The 20,504-nt window shown below is 39.2% G+C and overlaps 1 protein-coding gene across 1 annotated transcript; it reads right to left on the bottom strand.

Moving 5' to 3' along the window:
• Positions 1–1,098: 1,098 nt before the first annotated feature.
• On the bottom strand, positions 1,099–20,496 carry LOC139448362 (NXPE family member 3-like). The gene is made up of 5 exons (XM_071229902.1): positions 20,416–20,496; positions 5,783–5,871; positions 3,347–4,033; positions 2,503–2,555; positions 1,099–1,898 (listed from the first exon to the last, which is right to left on the bottom strand). Exons 1-5 carry the CDS (start codon positions 20,494–20,496, stop codon positions 1,099–1,101), a joined length of 1,710 nt encoding a protein of 569 aa, XP_071086003.1.
• Positions 20,497–20,504: the final 8 nt, after the last annotated feature.

Here is a 20,504-nt window from a genome sequence, read left to right as displayed (position 1 = left end):
TCAGTTTTAGATACAACCAACTTCGGCGGGACAGTTAGACTTTTGTACATGCAAAGATACATTGTTTTCGTTAAACGACCTACTCACGAGTTTTGCGTTGAAAAGAAAGTCGATAATATGAATACATGTAACTATATGTCCCTTAAAATATCAATTCATTATTTATCTCACCACCTAGCACAACCCCTGAAGCTGCATAGACATATTTACTAAATATTATTCTGTGCGTGTGTAGGAATGCACATATCCACAAAGTAAAAAAGTTAAGCACAACCCTATTTCTGAACCATGACAAATGGCTAAAATCATGGCATGGGATGACTGACCACAGGAGCTGGGCGATACCAATGTCATCGGATAGAACAAACATTTCACAACAAATAAAGAAGATATTGGTGACTTGTGATTGAAATTTACTGCCAAAAACATCATGGTAATACAGGTACTGTTTTTGACCTTAGACAATACCTAAAAAAGTATGGAGCTGCAGGATTAAGTAAACGAGTTACGTTTGATACGAAAATGTTCCTTAAAGTTTACAGACGCATACAATGTTTTGCCTCCGATTCACAGATGGCAGAAAATGTTGTTGGCTACGTAGCGGCGAGCGGTATGCCAGGGCAACCATTCTTGGTCATGATCGGTATGGGGGCCGTAGTGCCATGGTGTAGGGTGGTATTACACATGACAACCGCACTGATGTGGTTGTAGTGAACGGACATTTGAGTGGCAAGCAAGAAACTGACGACATTTTGCTTCCTGTTGCCGTTCCATTCCCGACTGTATTGATATTTCACTGAACCATGACATGATTACTTTCTCATTGCACGTTATTATAGTGAGTGGGAAAGTTTATTTGTATGCCTCTTCATGCAATATTCTGCAATATTACGCAGAGGACATCAGAAATGGGCTTCACGCATTGCGATCGAACTGAAGTCTTCAGCGTGAGCAGTGAATGCTCTGACCCAAGGTTACCCCGACGCGCTCTGTTTGTTTATATATAAAGTGTGGTTTTGAAAGTAAAGGAGTAAGAAGAGACACATATAACACTGTATTTTATTGAGTCGGTATTCATAAAGATGCAAACTGACATGCTCATTTTTTACAGACGTATCCGAACAAAGTGCGAATCATGGTATTTATCAATTTTTCACCTGGATGAACATCAGGACTCTCTACAGAAAGAAGCATTTCCCAAAAATCGAGGTAAATGACACGGTCATAAAGGCCTACAAACTCTTCTCTGATAATTTTGTCATATACGGGGCCCCACATTCTACCAAATGTATAAATAATGCTGTTTAATACAAAATAGTGGGGTCCTTTTATAGCGATTTTTATATCTGGCGCCCGTTCCAATAATCGCTGTACTGCTGGTCTAATGCGTTGTATTTGAGATCTAAACATGTGTACTGGATAGAAGAGAAAATGAGCATATAGATGAATGAGCACAATGTCTCTAGAACCAGAAGGTATCTCATCGAGATGAACAAAGGATGGTCGGAGGGCAGTCCTATTGGCATTGTTAAAAGTCATTGGTAGACCATGGGGGGCCCAAAAGATGGTATAGTTGAAATCTTTTTTGTATGCTTCGGAATAGGAATACCAGTTGCCTGTTGGTTGAAGGTTCTTTGTTATTTGCCATGGCCCTACTCTCCAAGTAAGATTCAGATGTTTGTAGAAGAAAGAAAACCACTGTCTGACAGTCGAATCACCAAACATTCGAAGAGTTCTGTTGGCTAGACAGAGGTCATAGTCTTCCACAGTTACGTCGTTGAAACACAACAAGGGGCGCCACGTAGAGTTGTAAAAGAAACCTACAGGTTTCGACACCCAAGAATTCCGAACGCTTGACCTGCTACATGGAACCGTTGCCGGCAGTGTTGTGTTTTGCACTGAAACATTAAGATACAATTAGACATGCATTTTGATTTATAAGTTAGTTCATATACAAACAGGGGCGGTCGGGTAGCCTAGTGGTTAAAGCGTTCGCTCGTCACGCCGAAGACCCTGGTTCGAATCCCGACATGGGTACAATGTGTGAAGCCCATTTCTGGTGTCCTCCGCCGTGATTTTGCTTGAATATTGCTAAAAGCGGCGTAAAACCAAACTCACTCACTCACTCATACACAAACAACTATACATCGTATCTTGTGTTTTCCTGGCCTGCTTAAGGTTGCCGTACTTACTACCCTATAACATCCTACAGCTGGGGGAAGTAAACAGACACGAATAGGGAGAGTGAAGAGGTTCAGGAGAGAGAGTGGGACTGGCTGAGGGGTTATGGGTAAAACATATTCTGTCAAACACACTGGGTGATAGAATTATTTACATACGTAGTAGACTTCAAAGGAATAACAGCCTTGTGGATTTGTTTGCTCTCTCTAAAATCAAGAGATGCTGTGGACTTTCATCTTATATCAAATGACTAACCTCAGAATATAATTTCAGAGACTATATATCAGTTTAGCAAACCAGCTAAAGAACATGCTGACATACCAGTAGGAATCTTGACTGTGACAATGTCTGGAAGAACCGCTGGGCCGGCTGATCTGAAATTATTAATTATGATTTGTTTCTTGCAATATATACTAGTGTCTAACAGTAAGACTATTATGGTAGGTCATGCTGGTCAATTAGTCAGGCTTGTTGTAAACTTGGTTGATAATATTTGATTGTACACGGCCGCATTGTTCGGGGCTTGTAAAAATAATTATTTTATGACTCAATTAATTAGAGATCGCTGTCTTCTTTCTGTAATATTGCTGAGTGAAGCGTCAATAAACGAATAAACAGCAAATCCATCTATACTCATGAGTTAATCTACTTAAATATTTACAGTAGCAATGGGTCTACTTTCACTTCATGGCGAGCAATATTCCTGCAGCTCTAGCCCTTGGAGGTACTGCTTTTGAGGTACAATTAAGCATGCTCTTTCTACCAAGATTTCAAAGAGCGTCTTACAACTCTTGCTCTGAAGTTGTTTAAGTTGAGTTCGAGGTCTCAGTAAAGCTTTCTCAAAGTTTTATGGTAGATATGTGGAGGACATTTCCCCATTTGAAGCATCACTGTCTAAATGACGCCCGATGCAATTCCCTACTATGATTTGTACCATATGAGTTTTATGTTTACAGATAAAAATGTGGCTTGCCTTTGCGTGTGTTTGTGACGGGTGCCACCGGTGGAGCAGGACAAGCTCACCTCTTCGTGAATACCTGGTATCATCACTGTATGGTCGTGATTCATACACACATGCTCATCATAAAGTCGACTCTGCTTTGGGTAGAAATTTCTTAAGAATGTGGAAAGGATTTTGTTGCATTAAATAATAATTTATACTTACGACAAGTACCATTTGCTGTTTGGCCTTGCACTCACTGCTAGATATCCTAGTGAGTTGACCCCTGTCCAGTGGCTGCATTGAACTCCTTTCTTCTTGGGTTTGTCACAATACAGCGGAACACCATAATGCTTGTCTGTTAAATTACAAACATCAATTTTGTTCACAAATTTGCTTTCCATGTGCCCCGAACTCGTCTCTGTTAATCCAGGTGTATTAAATAAGCATATCAGAATCTTACCACCATATCCATGTCTAAATTCCCTGTTTACAAAAGCCATTTTTTCTCTTGGAGCCAACATTGCTGCACGGATGACAGCTTTTCCGGTCCACAAGATCCGCAGAACACCAGTATATGTCCCGTTGTCATGGTCAATAACAGTTCCGGCTGAAGCAGCTCCCTTGCTTTTGTCTCGCATCCATACAATAAGCATATCGCCACCTCGGGTTTTTGTTCTATTCTTGTGGTCAAAAAGTTCGATTTTAACACGGATTGTTCCATTAAGTTTATACACAAATTTAGGGTTGATAATTGACATCTTAGAGGTTGTTGAAGATGCATGACTATTTACATCATCGATTTCGGCATCACTGAGCACATAGCTTTCTGGAACGATTTGTGTTTCCATTACATGGCTTTGCTTTTGGCTTCTAGCGATTGAAGGGTAAGGCTGTGGTGACATTTGAAACCTGCAAGATAATATGCATAGTTTAACATTGTTTCACCTTTTAGTTATATTTAGGTATATGCAACACAACATAGTTAAACGTTTTTAAAAAAGGTTGTTTTTTCCTGAACGCCGCACTCAGCAATATTTCAGCTTTATGGCGGCAGTCTGTTAATGATCATGTCTGGACCGGACAATCAAGTGATTGACATCATGAGCATCGATCCACGCAATTGGGATACGGTGACAGGCATCAACCAAGTCAGCGAGCCTGACAACCCGATCCCGGTTAAGTCCGTCGTGATCAGATTAGATAATTAAACAACATTCATTCTACATGCGAAGGTATCGATCTTAGGCAAAGACATTTCTGCTCTGCTATGGCTTCTAGGCAACTAGGAAACGTTGGTTAAAATTTCGGATTGAGGTTCATTTGACATATGGCCCTTGAAGATACGGCGTGGAATAGGTCTTCAGCAACCCATGCTTGCCGTAAAAGGCGACTATGCTTGTAGATGCTCATGTTGTCGATCACAGGATTGTCTGGTCCAGACTCGATTATTTACATACCGCCATCATATAGCTGAAATATTGCAAGCCTGACCACTCGATCCCGTTTGTCGCCTCTTACGCAAGTACTGTTAATGTATAGTGGTATGTTTTTGTCTGGCAACATAGTATTACTAGTCCAAGTCCTCATCTGTTATAATCTAGTTTTGCCCTTCCTTGTGTCGACAGATGTTTCATAATGCATACCTCGAGGCGCTCATTTTAGTTTGAAACAATAAAGTAGATTGTACTCTTAGAGATATATTTTCTGTATACCAGGCCCAGGACACGACGTGACACAGCTTCTTCTATGAGGACAAGCATTTCAGAAACTCACAATGACACAATTGTCACCATCACTGTTAATAAAACAGTTGTTTTCGCGAACATCCGGTATTATCACTAATTTTCATGGATCCTTCAATAAAATTTTACCGCTATTTTGCCTTTTACGCGCAACGGACAAGTTCGATTGACGATATATTTAGTCAGGGAGAAAGATACCAAGCTCCGGCACTGGCTTCTGAGTTGTATGATGGCTGTCGGGTATGCGTATGTACATCTCAGACACATCGGAACTATCGAAACGTCTCAAGAGCTTTTGGAAATGTTCACATTTTAATTAAGTAATTATGCCAAAGGATGTACTGATTACGCCCCCCTGAAATTGTATTCAATAAATGTGAACATCATGCACTTCCATGTATGAATGACAGCTGGAACATCACTTTGTTAGTCAAAGTGGTTCCACCCCTGTGATGATCATATATGTAGCGAGGCAGTGGTGATGTATCTGATTTCAGCAACGTTCCGGTAAGTTACCGCGCCCCTATGGTGAGTCCTATGCCCCTATTTTGTTTGTTTGTGTCTTTTGTGTTCCACCCCTTACACAGCTATATTCAGTTAAATGCGATGGTATGTCAATACATATCGACAACCAGACAATCCAGTGACTGACATCATGATCATGGAACAACGCATCAGAGATGAACCAGGTAACTGAATCAGACCATCCGATTCATTTAGTCACCTCTTTTTAAATAAAATCAACTCATCGTTTTATTGCTGTTCCTGACTTTCAACAATTATCTTGTTGACTACAGACAGCCAGGCTGGGTCTTGGCTGATTGCCTGTATGCCTGATTGTCTTTGTGCAGGATAGGTTGCGGGGGGACCTATTTCTAATCCCCACCTGAATCCCCACGAGTTTAATCGTTCTTACTTGACAAAGCCATTCCATGAAAAAAACAAGACTGCGACCATAAGCACAACCAAGAGACTGCAACATCTCTGAAGTGGAAAACTGGACATCTGAAACAAATGTTAAATGTAAACTTCAAGATGCAACTTGATAAGAAATATGGCCATGGCACTGAATCTCACCTGGTAGGTGGTCAACAGCTAAGGGGGCGGTCGGTAGCCTAGTGGTTAAAGCGTTCGCTCGTCACGCCGAAGACCCGGGTTCGATTCCCGACATGGGTACAAAGTGTGAAGCCCATTTCTGGTGTCCTCCGCCGTGATATTGCTGGAATATTGCTAAAAGCGGCGTACAACCATACTCACTCACTCGTTTAACAGCTAAGAATGTCAACAAGGAAAACCATTTTCCAAGATCTGTTGTCAGCATTGATTTTCAATATTTTCTGCATACATATTGTGTAAAATATTAACAAATATGAACCATGTAAATTTCCACAATGTTTCAAAATCTTCAAGGATTAATTTTCACTGTATCAAATTGTTGCAATACAGAACAGGTAAATTCACTTCACACAAAGTGTTAACATCGACCCTTGTAATGTTCTAAAGAGATTAATTCCATCTAGTTTTTCAACTGCTTCACACAAAAATAAACACTCAAATCCTAATTACATAAACAACATATTATGCCAGCATAAGAGAAACATACATGCCAAAACTTCGGCCCCATTAATCTGCTAATAACAAAGATGATAACCGGCCAAAAATGCCTATTGGGAGAATGTAAGTGCATAACAGTACGTGAGCAGAACTGAGTAATGGTCAATGTTCAATGTTGGCCATATTGAAAAATCAAATTCGAACCTCTTGAATAAATTCTACTTGTCCAGTTTCTGAAGCGATGATGTTCCAGTGCTTAAGACCAATGAAGATCTGGGGTAGAATAGGTCTTCAGCAGCCCATGCTTGCCGTAAAAGGCGACTATGCTTGTCTTAAAAGGCGACTAACGGGATCGGGTGGTCAGGCTCGCTGACTTGGTTGGTGCATGTCATCGATCCAAATTGCGTGGATCGATGCTAATGATATTAATCACTGTATTGTCTGGTCCAGACTCGATTATTTACAGACCGCCGTCATATAGCTGGGATATTGGTGAGTGCGGCGTAAAACAACAAACCAACCAATCCAGTGCTTAAAGCGTATTTGGAAAGAACTAGGATCCTGGTACAAACAGTGCAAGTAATTGCATGTTGAGGGAATGCAGCGATATGGGCAAAGTGCAGCTGAAAGTGAAAAAACTACAGCCAAAACATGTTGAGTTACGCTACTAACTACACATGGACAAAATGTCAGTACATTTTGTAACAGAATGGACGCTTAATACCCACAAGAAGCTATAGTTTCAGTAGGGTCGAAGTGTCAAGGTACTAATAATGTCAACTCAACACGATTTGGTAATGGTCATGAACAATTTGTTTTCCGAACTCTTGAACAAGTACATGTCATCATTGATGGGAACATGAATGTGAAGTTTCAGTTTCATTGCTTTATGAGAGATGACTCACCATTTGTTTGAAGTTTCCAATCTGGCAACTGTAGCTGTTAACTTTTATCCAGGTGAACTACAATGTCGAGACACTATTATAGCTCCCCTTGCCGTTTGAGATAATGTCTCGCCATGTTGCGCGTTGGCTTCGTCGGCGTCCATAAACTTATTATAATTTTGACGACTCTGAAATGCCTTGATGGGTTTGACTGACATTTGATCTGAAGTTTGTTCAATGCATCAAAACTGGAATTGCAATTAGGTCGCCAAGGTCAGAGGCCTGAAACGTGCTGGTTGGAATGGTTTGTTCACCACACCATGTCTGGAAATTGCCAACGCCAGTGGTCAAATTGAAGACGTGTATATTATACATAGAATGCATGTTTTTCACGATATTTTTAACTTTGACCTTGATCTCACCTTATATGGCAGCCATATTGAAAACATATATGTTCCGTTTTCATGTTAATTTGTTTTAAGGTATTTTGTATTTTGACCATAATTTAACCTTTTCGCCTTGTACCTAATAAAAGCTACAACTTCTTTTGGCCATTGCTAAGCCATTTTGTAATAAAGTTTGGTATTTGTTTACTTTGTTGCGGACCCGTGAAGATTCTGGGGTAGGATAGGTCTTCAGCAACCCATGCTTGCCGTTAAAGGTGACTATGCTTGTCGTAAAAGGCGACTAACGGGATCGGGTGGTCAGGCTGGCTGACTTTGTTGATGCATGTCATCGTATCCCAATTGCGTGGGACCCGTGAAGATCTGGGGTAGAATAGGTCTTCAGCAACCCATGCTTGCCGTTAAAGGTGACTATGCTTGTCGTAAAAGGCGACTAACGGGATCGGGTGGTCAGGCTCGCTGACTTGGTTGGTGCATGTCATCGATCCAAATTGCGTGGATCGATGCTCATGATGTCAATCACTGGATTGTCTGGTCCAGACTCGATTATTTACAGACCGCCGTCATATAGCTGGAATATTGCTGAGTGCGGCGTTAAACATCAAACCAAACCAAAACCAAATGAGTGGATCGATGCTCATGATATTAATTACTGGATTGTCTGGTCCAGACTCGATTATTTACAGACCGCCGTCATATAGCTGGAATATTGCTAAGTGTGGCGTTGAACAACAAACCAACCAACTAACCAACTTTGTCGCGGAAATCAACAGGTGATCCGTTTGGGCAAAATTATAAATCATGACTCAGTTTTGACTATCTATACATTACGCATGTCTATACTGACAACTCAAGTAGGGATGATTGGTTGTTAGTTCCGATTTATTAGGTTACCGATAAATACCTGTGTGTCCCACTACGTTTTCATTTGATCGCTTATATAAGTGTCGATTGTTAATTTAAAAAGTCATGTATTGGATATGAACTGGGGATGTGGACTTGTCATGATCTACTCTATCCCAAGAGCTGCATTTATATATTATCGTCTTTAGAAGTTTGCTATATTTTGTACATCTTAGACAAAATATATTTGTATGTGTTTAGTTTTTCCAGAGAATAAAGAAAGTTTATCATGTATTTGGTAATGAAATAATGTATATGCCTAAACATGTAACCTAGATATATTTAACCAGTTAAAGAACACTTTAAGCAGGAACTACTTCAGGACATACATTATAAAAGATCCTTTGTCTTTTCCTTTCAGATATCATGTCTATCAAATCGAGTGACATGACGCATTTTGCCACTTTCATGAGTCCCGGAAGGTTGTACAAGACTACTGTACGTCCTATGATTATTGTATGAATGCATTTATGTCATTTTAAAAACATTTATTTGTATTTGTTCTTGAAAACAGAGTTAACATTTATTACCCACGTGGTGAAGATACAGGTGGTAAGATACTAAATCCGTACGTCACACGTGTGACGTACAAGGTTGACCTTGTTTTATTCGTTTTGATTGGATAACCGTGACCTCTGTCACGCCGGGACTACTTTTTTCATTCATAAAAAATCGCGAGACGTCATTCATTTTGCAACTACAAGGCAGAACTGAAGAAATTAATGAGAAGGAGAGATATTTACAAACATTTTATTAAACCAAATAACATAGTCACACGCATCAAATTCGGTTTACATTATATATAAGTTATGCATAGAGCTTCTACAGACATTATATAATTGAGCTATATCCATTTACAATGTACGACTACCGATCAATAGAGCGAGGGTCCCCATTAGCGTGACGCATCCGACCACTTTCGCAACTTTCAATTTAACGTAAAAGGATAAGCGTGGTGAAATGAAGTCTGTTTAAACTATCTGGACAGATATTTAGACTTATTTGGGATGGTCCGGTTGTGCCATCAGTGTCCCCTTCGAAGGGTATTCCGTGGCGCTGTTTCGGGGGGTGTTGTTCATTAAGAAACTTTCGCTTTCGCTTTCGCTCGGTCAGATACCATAGAAAGTCCACTTGTTTCGTAAAAATGGTATCTAACGAGAATGAGTGTAGTATTCTCTATTTATCTACACAATCATCCGGACTTAATCATTTGCAAGTTATTTTCATATGTATCTACAATGCATAGCATGAAAAAGACATGTGTCCTTATACAGTGGTCCCTCTACGTTTCACTTAGCTATGCCCTGATAAAGTGGTCCCTGTACGTTTCACTTAGTTTTGCCCTGATACAATGGTCTCTCTACGTTTCACTTAGTTGTGCCCTGATACAGTGGTCCCTCTACGTTTCACTTCGTTGTGCCCTGATACAGTGGTCCCTCTACGTTTCACTTAGTTGTGCCCTGATACAGTGATCCCTCTACGTTTCACTTAGCTGTGCCCTGATAAAGTGGTTCCTCTACGTTTCACTTAGTTGTGCCCTGATACAGTGGTCCCTCTACGTTTCACTTAGCTGTGCCCTGATACAGTAGTCCCTGTACGTTTCACTTAGTTGTGCCCTGATACAGTGGTCCCTCTACGTTTCACTTAGTTGTGCCCTGATACAGTGGTCCCTCTACGTTTCACTTAGTTGTGCTTGTTCGAAAATGGCTTTCATCATGTTTGTGACCTAATCCCTATGCAGTGCCTCTGCACTGATGGCGAAATAATTGTTTGTGAGCTTTCGTGACCTTTTGAAGGGAGAAGTATTTTTCTGCTGGAATTTCAAATCCCCTACAGCCAAATCCTAACGTTGGCGGTTCACGGAGATGGCGATAAATATCGGTCACAGAAAGGTTTGTTATGAATAAAGCTTTTCAAACCACCCTATTGCTAATGTGTATTTTACTTTAAATATTTTTTTATTCATGAGAAAATACCTCACATGACCTTAAAAGTTATCAACGGTTATATCAACGTTATGCAAAAGATATACCTTCGTTTAGTGTGGTCATCTTACCATTAACAAATGACAGGGTAAGGCCTAGGACATCAAAATCGTTCCCAACATCATCCGCTGTTCAACATGTTCGGTTCGTATTGGTAATGGTCAGCTATGTATAAATGTATTCATACGCCCGTCTTTACTTCAGTTTTTAAATCAAAGAGGATTCAGATACAAAAGATATTGTTTCAAGCAATCAGAATCAAGCATTATTTAATGTCCTGGTAGAATTGCTTATAAATAATATGAACCATAGTGTTATTAAGGGCCACGAAATGATGGGCGTTAAACAATTAAAACGTACTACCATGCCTTGTACCGGGTATTATATTTGCATTATGGACACAATTCAAAGTAAAAATAACCAGGATACCTTCTATTGTTGGATTTTGTAACAAAAATGTGGAGGATGGAATAGCACCAGAAGCAATAATTATATTCAGGCAGGACATTCTTAAACCCCACTCCTCGTCAGCAAGTGGAGGAAGAACAAAACACACTCTAGCGGGCAGACGAGGCTACCATGCATGCGTGTATGCATACACAGACTCTTTAGAAGACAATGACTATAGGAACGATGAACACGCCATGCAGTATCCATCCATATGTGACTAACATGAAGTACAACGCTCCTAGATACGAGAGTTAACCCTACTTACCTGGTGTGAATTGTCCTTCAAATCGTATGAATATCATTGATCTGAACCACAACGGATGGGTAACCCACAAATCAACTAATGTTTCTCTGATAGAAGCCTATGTGTTCTCCTGTTCCCTTTCGTCAGCAGTGAGTCACCCTGGTCGCATCACAATAGTGAGGTAGGACATATGACGATGCTATCCATTCACATAGCTTCAATACCATTGGTTTCACAGAGAGGCAGGTCCTATCAATTAGCAGAATATCAACCTCTAAGATAAGATAAGACTTTCTTATCCCAAGAGGAGTTCATATTGCACAGTTAATTAGCAGGAACATATATGACATTAAAATATGTACAAAATAAAATAAACTCTTACCATTACAATCACAGGTAAAAACATGTAGACAATTGAACATTATAGTGAGTGAGTGAGTTTGGTTTAACGCCGCTTTTAACATTATTCCAGTTATATCACGGTGTGTCAGCTTAATGTGGGAGGAAAGCCCGAAGTGATGCAGGTCTCAGACGTTTACCACTTCGGTGAAACCCACGAGCACGGGTATGGTGCTGACAAACCTCGAAACATAATTGGGGCGAACCGGGATTCGAACCCACAATCATAGGTTTCTGGCGTGCCCAAGGGACGCAACTCTGCACAGCGAATATTGGCGCCTTAGACGACTGGGCCACCCGTGCCCCCTGAACATTATAACTAAGTGACGACGGGAATGGAATTTTAAAAGTAAATATAGGTATACAGTAAACTACGTTTATAACGAACACGCTTATAACGAACTGGCGGATATAACGAACTGTTTTTCCGGTCCCGGCCACTTGCTGTATATATGCTGTATATATGCTTATAACGAACTACGGTTATAACGAACAAAAATTTGTGGTCCCTTTGAGTTCGTTATAACCGTAGTTTACTGTACTATATGTATATCTACACATATATTACAGCAATAGTAAACTTTGATAAAGGGGATTATGGCAGGATAAGATAACAAATATAGCAAAGATAATAATTTAAAAGACTACTACTACCTGGTATGAATTGTTTCCGGGCCCTGTTTGTTTTCATGTGCAGTCGGTGGCTTGAAGGTAGAGACTGACGCATATGATGCAGTTATTATCCTACGCTCCGTTTTGACAATTTGCTGTTCATTAATTGAAGTTGGGTACCTGAGATTTTACTCTCCGTATGTTATAATACGGAATGTTTTTTTAGGAATATTTTGAAAAGGCAGGCTTCCATACCTGCAGTAGACATTAAAAACTAAAATGCTTTAAATAAATGTTCTATAAAAAGGAGAGAGTATTGTATTATGAATTTTGAAAAGCGTAAGAAGCCGTGAGAAATGCAATCGCTTTTTACTTTTTTATAAATATTTTCTATATTGTATTCCAAGTAAGTTTGGAATCAGAAATTTCAATATTTGCGCTGTTGACATACATATTTATACTTTATTATGGCTCAAAGTGAGATCTACCAATCGAAGGCAGAACTACTAACCCCACATGAGATCATATACCGTCAGTGGCAGCCATTTTGGATTTACCAACACCCACCTCACATGTTTCACGTGGAAATTCTGGTACAATTCGACACTGTTTTTATGTTTTAATAAAATCAATTGTGATGCGCAAAGAATTTAATTTTTAAAGAAAACACGTTCGTGACTTTATTCATAGTAGTTATGAAAGAAAAGCTTACAACGGAGGTCACAAATTCCTACGTCATAGAACATTATTATAGGATGACGTCACAAACAAGAAACGTGACACCAATGACGTCACATACGATTAGAATAGACAGCAGCCCGTCGTTAGGGGAAAGCGGACTGCTATCAAGTTACAGTTGACCGCAGATTTCTGCTAACATGCGGATATGTTATATTTCTATCCATTTTAGCCATAATACTTTAAACGTACACATTTAGTGCAATATTATTCCATTGATAACGTTTATGTTTAAGTTAAAGCGTTGTATCTGAAACACATGTACAGATCCTATCGTTTATACCGGTTGTAGGTGTCATGTTTTCATCTTGACATGACATGTGCCACAATGACACCAAATAGTGTAAACCTTTCGGCATAATAAATTCGTTATGATGTCTTTAGTTGCCGTATTCAGTGTCATATTAGGTTATGACACCATATATGAAGACACCATGACTAATAATGTGCTGATATTCGTGCCCTATTGATAGGAAGATGTAATAAACATTACAATAGGAAATATTGAAGATATACTGGCACATTTCGCAGATGATACAACGATGCCATGAGGAAAAGCCCTCTTCTCAGTTAATCTTACTAAACTTCTTTGATAGATTTTCTGGGCTAAAATTTTATGCAGGTAAAGCAGATTGATATGGATAAAAACACCCCGATAAAGCTTTGTAGGGAATGAAACTTAGATTGGACACAAGTACCATGCTTTAAAAACTTGAGGGAATTGAATTTGATTTGGACTCAGATGGTTCGATGCAACTTAATCATCAAGAACAATTTGAAAAGACGCACAGAGAAACCACCCAAAAGTCTTAAAGAATTCTAAACCCTATGGGGAGAAATGTTGTACTGAAGTCTTTATTGTTGCCAACCATAATCCTCTGAGTGAGTGAGTTTACAGTCACATCGGCAACATTTCAGCCATATCGTGACCAATTCAAGTTTTACAGTCATAATACATAAATGGGGACCATAAAACCGGTCGACGAAAGATGGTAAAAGCACCAGTATATCACAGATAGAAACTTAACTTAGTGTGACATTGCATATCGTATGTATACTCTGTGACATCGCTTACCGTATGTATACTCTGTGACAATACTTTCCGTATGAATATAATGGGACATTGCATATCGCATCAATACTCTGTGACATCGTTTATGGTATGAATATAATGGGACATTGCATATCGTATGTATACTCTGTGACAATACTTCCTGTATGAATATAATGGGACATTGCTTATGGTATGTATACTCTGTGACAATACTTCCCGTATGAATATAATGGGACATTGCTTATCGTATGTATACTCTGTGACATCGCTTACCGTATGAATATAATGGGACATTGCTTATCGTATGTATACTCTGTGACAATACTTTCCGTATGAATATAATGGGACATTGCATATCGCATCTATACTCTGTGACATCGTTTATGGTATGAATATAATGGGACATTGCTTATCGTATGAATACGATGTGACATTGTCGATTGTATGAATACTATATGGCATTGATTATTGAACATTTACCTTGTGACATTGCTTACAGTATGAATACTCAGTGTTGCTGCTTAACGGACGAGTATACTTTGGAATAATCTGTGACATTGCTTATCATACGAATATACTGTGGCTAAAACAAACACAGGTCGGCTCAGAGTCAGTATACTGTGTCTGAGTCGGGTATTCATGTTAAACTGCGGCATGTTATCTCAGTGAGCTATAAAATATATAAAATTGGCGTTTCTCCGGACTAGTACAAGCAACCTCACGCTCGAGCAAGCACGTCGCTCATTAAATGCAGTAATCTTGAATGCGACGTTAAACCCAATTTCACTTCCTTAAAACAGAAAAGTATGTGTCCTCAGGGCTTAGGGCACAAATATACAAACCAAGATTAATGTTTTAAAATGTACATGCCAAGCTCTATATTGTACCAGTTAACTCCATGTATGCATACTGTATTTATTTGAAAACTATGAATGTCTCATTGTGATAGCTGTTCGGATATACCGTGCTGAAAGGGTGATCAGTCATGACATTAAGACAGGGAGGAGTCCATAGCAAAACTGACATCGTATGTGTATCATTCCTGATCATTACTATTCATTGAATGTTGCATTTTCAGAACTATTTGTCAAAACAACATTCCAAGGCGACAGTGGAATGCAATGAACTATAACCATTTTTGGTTGGTGAACTTGTCCCTAAGATGTCATGTTGCGATTGTCGTCAATTTCATTATGCATTCAAGCTTGCTTTGTGTTTTCCAGATTCAAATGTGTGTATGCTTGGAGTGAGTTTGATTTGCATTGAGAAGCAGTTTAGTTGTCAATCTCAAAGCTGATTAAATGAAATGTTGTTGACAACTTTATCTTCAATCTTAATTTCTTGTAGACTGTCCAATGTATCGAAGTGTTGATTGCTGGCACAGTTGGTTTGTATTGGGGTTGAGAAGTTATGTTGACTTCCTTTGGTGTTTTAAGTAAGTGAAATGCGTTAAAAAGATCGAATAGGGCATTTCTTTTGGAAAATGTTTTAGTGAGTATTGTTTAACAGAGTTCAGTATACTCGTGTATTTTAGAAAGTGTGTTATAATTTGAAAGGTTTCTTTGAAGTATTCATACGAAAGAAAATGCCTCATTTCATCAAAAGATATTTATAATAGCTTACCTCTTTTTCTTTCCAATCCTTATAAAATACATTTTATTTCTGTTTTATAGTTATAGTTGCAGCTTATTCCCTGTGAAAGAATACCAAATTAGCAGTTTTTCAGTGTTCCATCACAAATGCTAAAGGAAACAGGAAACACCAAAAAATAAAAAATCTTTTCACCAACATAGTTCATCTTAGATCTTAGCCAAAAGGTATTATTTGAATGATTACCACCTATCTGTTACAGCACAATGAATTTTGTAAATATATCTAGTGGGTAACCTTCTTTTTCGTAATGATAACGAGTTGTGAATAAGGGCGAGTGAGTCACACATCAATGGGGGGATATACGTGGCGGGTTTTCTTCGATATGTCCACTGGAACTACAAGGCCTTGACAGTTGAAACTTTGCATGAATTATCCCAGCTAACGGCGCTCGTGAAAACGGCTCACAGAATTCGGAAATAGTCCGAAACCTGGCCGTCACTGCCCCAGCCACATTGGCACTTTCGATTTTTCAGCCAATAGCACATTTGATGTCTTGTTTGATAGGCACTACTTAGAAGTTGGCGGATGACAAGATAGACACAATTTTATGGATAACAACTTTTAAGACTTAGCAGTCTTGCTTGACAACGGTTTAAGGATCTATACCAAAACGTCGCTTTTTACAGTATTAAAGAAGTTGTTATCCATAAAATTGTGTCTATCTTGTCACATTTGATGTGTATTATGTGTGTGTTATGACCTTTCCAACCTTATTTAATATCCAGGAAAAGTGAACTGCAGATATTTGTGGTTCTATTTCTACATTTAAGACCTCAAAATCGTGGATTCGAGGAACAAAAAAGAAAACATGTTTACAACATCGCCTACGTCATTGAAGCTGATTGTAAATCATAACTCCTTCAATAACCTATTTTTTCTTGTAACCATTATAACTATATGAGTAAATAGCATACGCCTTATAATTGTTTGCCTTATTATCCAACATCACGTCAGACAGGTCGACACCAAACATGTTATCTCGGCTGTTAACACGGACTCATAACCTTGGGGACATTGCAATCGCAAGGGATTCACATTATCAAAGTGTAAATCTGAAAGATGTCTTTTCGCGTGTCAGCGAGCATCTCATTATAAACTACTTGAAAGAAATTGGTCTGTAAAATAAATTTTAAATATGTATGTGAATAATTAAATGCTTGTTTTTAAATTTGATGTGATGCTACTATTAACTGACATTATTGAAGGCTCTGTCCAGGAGGTTAATGTACCATCAAATTATTGACCCCCTGTGTGACACGTAATCCTATCATAATCGATGTAACTATCATCAACCATTGTTTTTAAGCCAACTCATTGATGAGTATTTTTTTTTAAATATTGGCTAGCATTGTGCACAACCACCAGTAGCTAACGTGATGACGTAAATCCTGCTGGGGTATCATGCAAGAAGCAGAGGTACTGTACGTCCCCATGATCCCTAGCGAGGTGGCCTAGCTTTGGTTACTGGTGGCCTATAGTCCGTTTTTTAAAACTGTATAAAATGATATTGTTATGCTCAAATATGTCTTATGAATTGTTTTTGAATATAATATGCTCATATATCTGTCATATTTATGTTGTTGTCAATACTACTTTGAATACATTACGCAGTTGTGAATAAATTAACTTGGTCTCGTCGCTATATGGCTGAAATAATGCCGTAACTAATCATGTACAAGGATGACAAGCAACAATAACAGTCGATCAGACAGTGTGTGATAAAGAGAGCTACCAAAACACTCGTCCTAACTGCAATTTGTTTACAACGCGTTGGCGTTGGCGTTGGCGTTTTATGTTCACTTGAACTGGGTCAATCGATGTTTCTGCTTCCCCAAGTTTCATCAAAAGCTCAGAAGCATATATCACTTGTGTTGACACTTAAGAAATAAAAGGGACAGCATTCATTCCATATTCATAAGAAATCTCTGCCGAAAGCATTCGATTGTACCTTTCCGACCATATCATGTTTATGAATAACTATCAAATAGTAATGATACTCGGTATTCGCGAAAACGTGAGCGTATTTCCGCCGCACTGTTGGCACCCGTCACAAACACAAAGGACACGATAAGCAATGTCACAGTATTTGTACGAAGAGCAATATCACAGCGTATTCATACAGAAACCATTGCAACAGGGTCTTTCTACAAGCATACAAAAGTTGTTAGCATAAGAATTAAACGTCAGTTTTGATGGGTTCATTGACATGTGAACGATTTAAAAGCGCTGGTTAAACTGTGTGAACCTCCAAGCAAACCTCGAAACATAATCGGGATTGGAAACTACGATGGTACATTGGTAGTGACATAAAGTGAATGAAGACATCTGTCAAAGAGGAGTTGTCTCTGACCACCTGAATCGACGTCTTAATCACTTGATAATCAGAATCATGTGCAGGAAACTGACGACAAGTGTGACCTTGTTCTGCGTCTTCATCAAACAACCAAAACAAAATCACTCGAAAGACGTCCAATGATCTAGATAAGCTCGAAAACGTGACATAGTGTCAGTAATCGTTCTATAATGCGTTACAGATAGTGGTTAATGTAACAAATGTTATACTTTGGACAACACTTTCTGAGGTAGACACAATTTTAAGGATAAAAACTTCTTTAATACTGTACAGATCCTCACCCGTCAACTTCTAAGTAATGCGTATCAAACAAGTTAAAACACTTTCTGAGCAAAGTACATATATTAGTAATTTTGGGGGTGAGTGAGGCACTTAATCGCCAGGACATTAAGTCAGCGATCGAACCCATTCAGTCCGATAACTGATAGCCCAGATCACGTAAAGTGTAAATTGGCGCGGCTCCCATCACCTAAAGCTGTGAATACACAATGTAACACATGGTATATTTGGGAATTTACTCTCTTAGTAAAGGTCTGCACATTTTGTCTTGTATGCAGTGTCTAACCCCTCGCCTAAAACTTTCTATGGGAGCGTGTTCGTGATGATAATCAGCTGGACGTACGACACACTGCCATGCGTAATAGATGTTGTGTGCTCGTCGGTTCGCCTTCCTTGAATGACAAGTCATCATCTTACATGTCATCAGAAGATGACAACACCTCCTGCCCCCAGAAATCCGAAGGAACAATTATCACAGTTACTTATAAGTCCAACTTGTTGAGAGAACTGCTATCTAATCTGTCTGTCAGCATACAAAAAAGTTATTGAGCTATCAAAGCAACACCATGGAATTGGGATTTGGAACTTTGTATCTCTCTGTCAGGTACACATAAATATGGGCACAGTCAAGTCAACCCATGGAAAAGGAAAAAAGAAAATTCGAAAAATCCTTGAATATTTAAAGGCACTATGGTCTTTGTGTGTGCACAGTTTCAAGAAAGAATACTTATACGTTTCAGAGATATGGTCCGGACAAACACACTTCTACATGTACCTAGAAAGGTGGCCTAACTTTGGTTATAGGTGGTCTATAGCCTTGTTCTAACATATAAGACTTACCCAATGTACAGCTGCTTCAATAATGTTAAAATTACAAGTGCCAAGTCACGACGTGCTTATAAACGAAATAAGCGCCAAATATTAGAGGAACTATATCTCCAAAACTAATTCATGCACACCCATGTCCACGGTGTGGAACATAGTCCAAAAACTAAAAGACTAAGGTTCCAAATCGTCTGTTCACCATCTTAAAGACGGTGACAAATTAATAACTGATAAAACTGACATTGCAAATAAACTTGGCGAAACTCTTGCCAACAATTATTCATCATCAAATTATGTCCTAACGTTTCAGAGATGTCAGGAACAAGAGGAAAAGTTGAATTTGATTTTAATAACGGTGAAGATAGCAATGGAGTATTTTCATTGCATGAGCTACACGTCGCTCTTGGGCAAGCTCATGATACTGCAGCAGGGGTTGATAATATCCATTTACAGTTGGAGCATTGAAGCATTTGCCTGAATCATGTCACACGTTTAGATATTTTTTACCAAATATGGACTTCAAGGAATTGTCCTCCCTCATAATGCCATTGTAGTCCCCCATACCAAAACCTCGCCGGGACCACACTGATCCCTATTATTAAGATAAAATATTTACGTGTTAAAACAATGTAAAAACACCTCCCTAACTTAAATGTGAAACATGAAATCATAATTAAAACTAACAAACCCTGGGAGGGAGGGAGGGAGGGAGGGTGGGAGTCTTACTTTCTCGCCTACAGGGAGAAGACTGAGCGTCATGGGTGAGGCGCAGCGCCAGGGCGGTGGCAGAAGCAGGCGCGGGCAGAGACCTGAGTAGCGGATCGGCTGCGTTGTGCGTACCGAGTTAAACCTAAATAAAACTGTACTCATTATTTACCACGATATGAGCAACGTCCAACATCATCGCGTTACGATGTCATGCAATCTATTAAGTCACCGAGATGTGTGATCCATTTAGTAGACTCTTCAGCAACCCATGCTTGCCGTAAAAGGCGACTATGCTTGTCGTAAGAGGCGACTAGACTCGTCCAGTCTGGTCCAGACTCGATTATTTACAGACCGCCGTCATAGAGCTGGACTAAACAAAAAAACAAAAAAACTTAAGACAAGCTTAGGTTGCTAGCCATGGATTCCTATTGCATCCCAGATTCCTTTAGGGGATGATGAGTGTTCTAGTTGATAGAGCGTCTGTCTTGAGAACAAAAAGCCTACCTTTTCTCTCATTTTTTGATGGTCGATCCCGGTCAACGTTGACAGTTGGTACTTGTTGTAGCCCTGCCTGGCGCTCGGCATTAAGGGGA

This window comes from Haliotis cracherodii, unplaced genomic scaffold (genome assembly GCF_022045235.1).
Source record: "Haliotis cracherodii isolate W230 unplaced genomic scaffold, xgHalCrac1.p SCAF_7, whole genome shotgun sequence".
NCBI classification, from domain to species: Eukaryota; Metazoa; Mollusca; class Gastropoda; order Lepetellida; family Haliotidae; genus Haliotis; species Haliotis cracherodii.
Note: the sequence above shows the minus strand (reverse complement) of the source record. Positions and strands in the feature narration are given on the sequence as shown.

Excerpts from the sequence above, each read along its gene's own strand:
- LOC139448362 (XM_071229902.1), bottom strand. The coding sequence starts at position 20,496 with ATGCCGAGCGCCAGGCAGGGCTACAACAAGTACCAACTGTCAACGTTG. Across the intron at positions 5,872-20,415 it reads ATCAAAAAATGAGAGAAAAG|ATGTCCAGTTTTCCACTTCA; the intron begins GTAGGCTTTTTG and ends CATTTGTTTCAG. Across the intron at positions 2,556-3,346 it reads AACAGCAAATGGTACTTGTC|ATCAGCCGGCCCAGCGGTTC; the intron begins GTAAGTATAAAT and ends TAATAATTTCAG.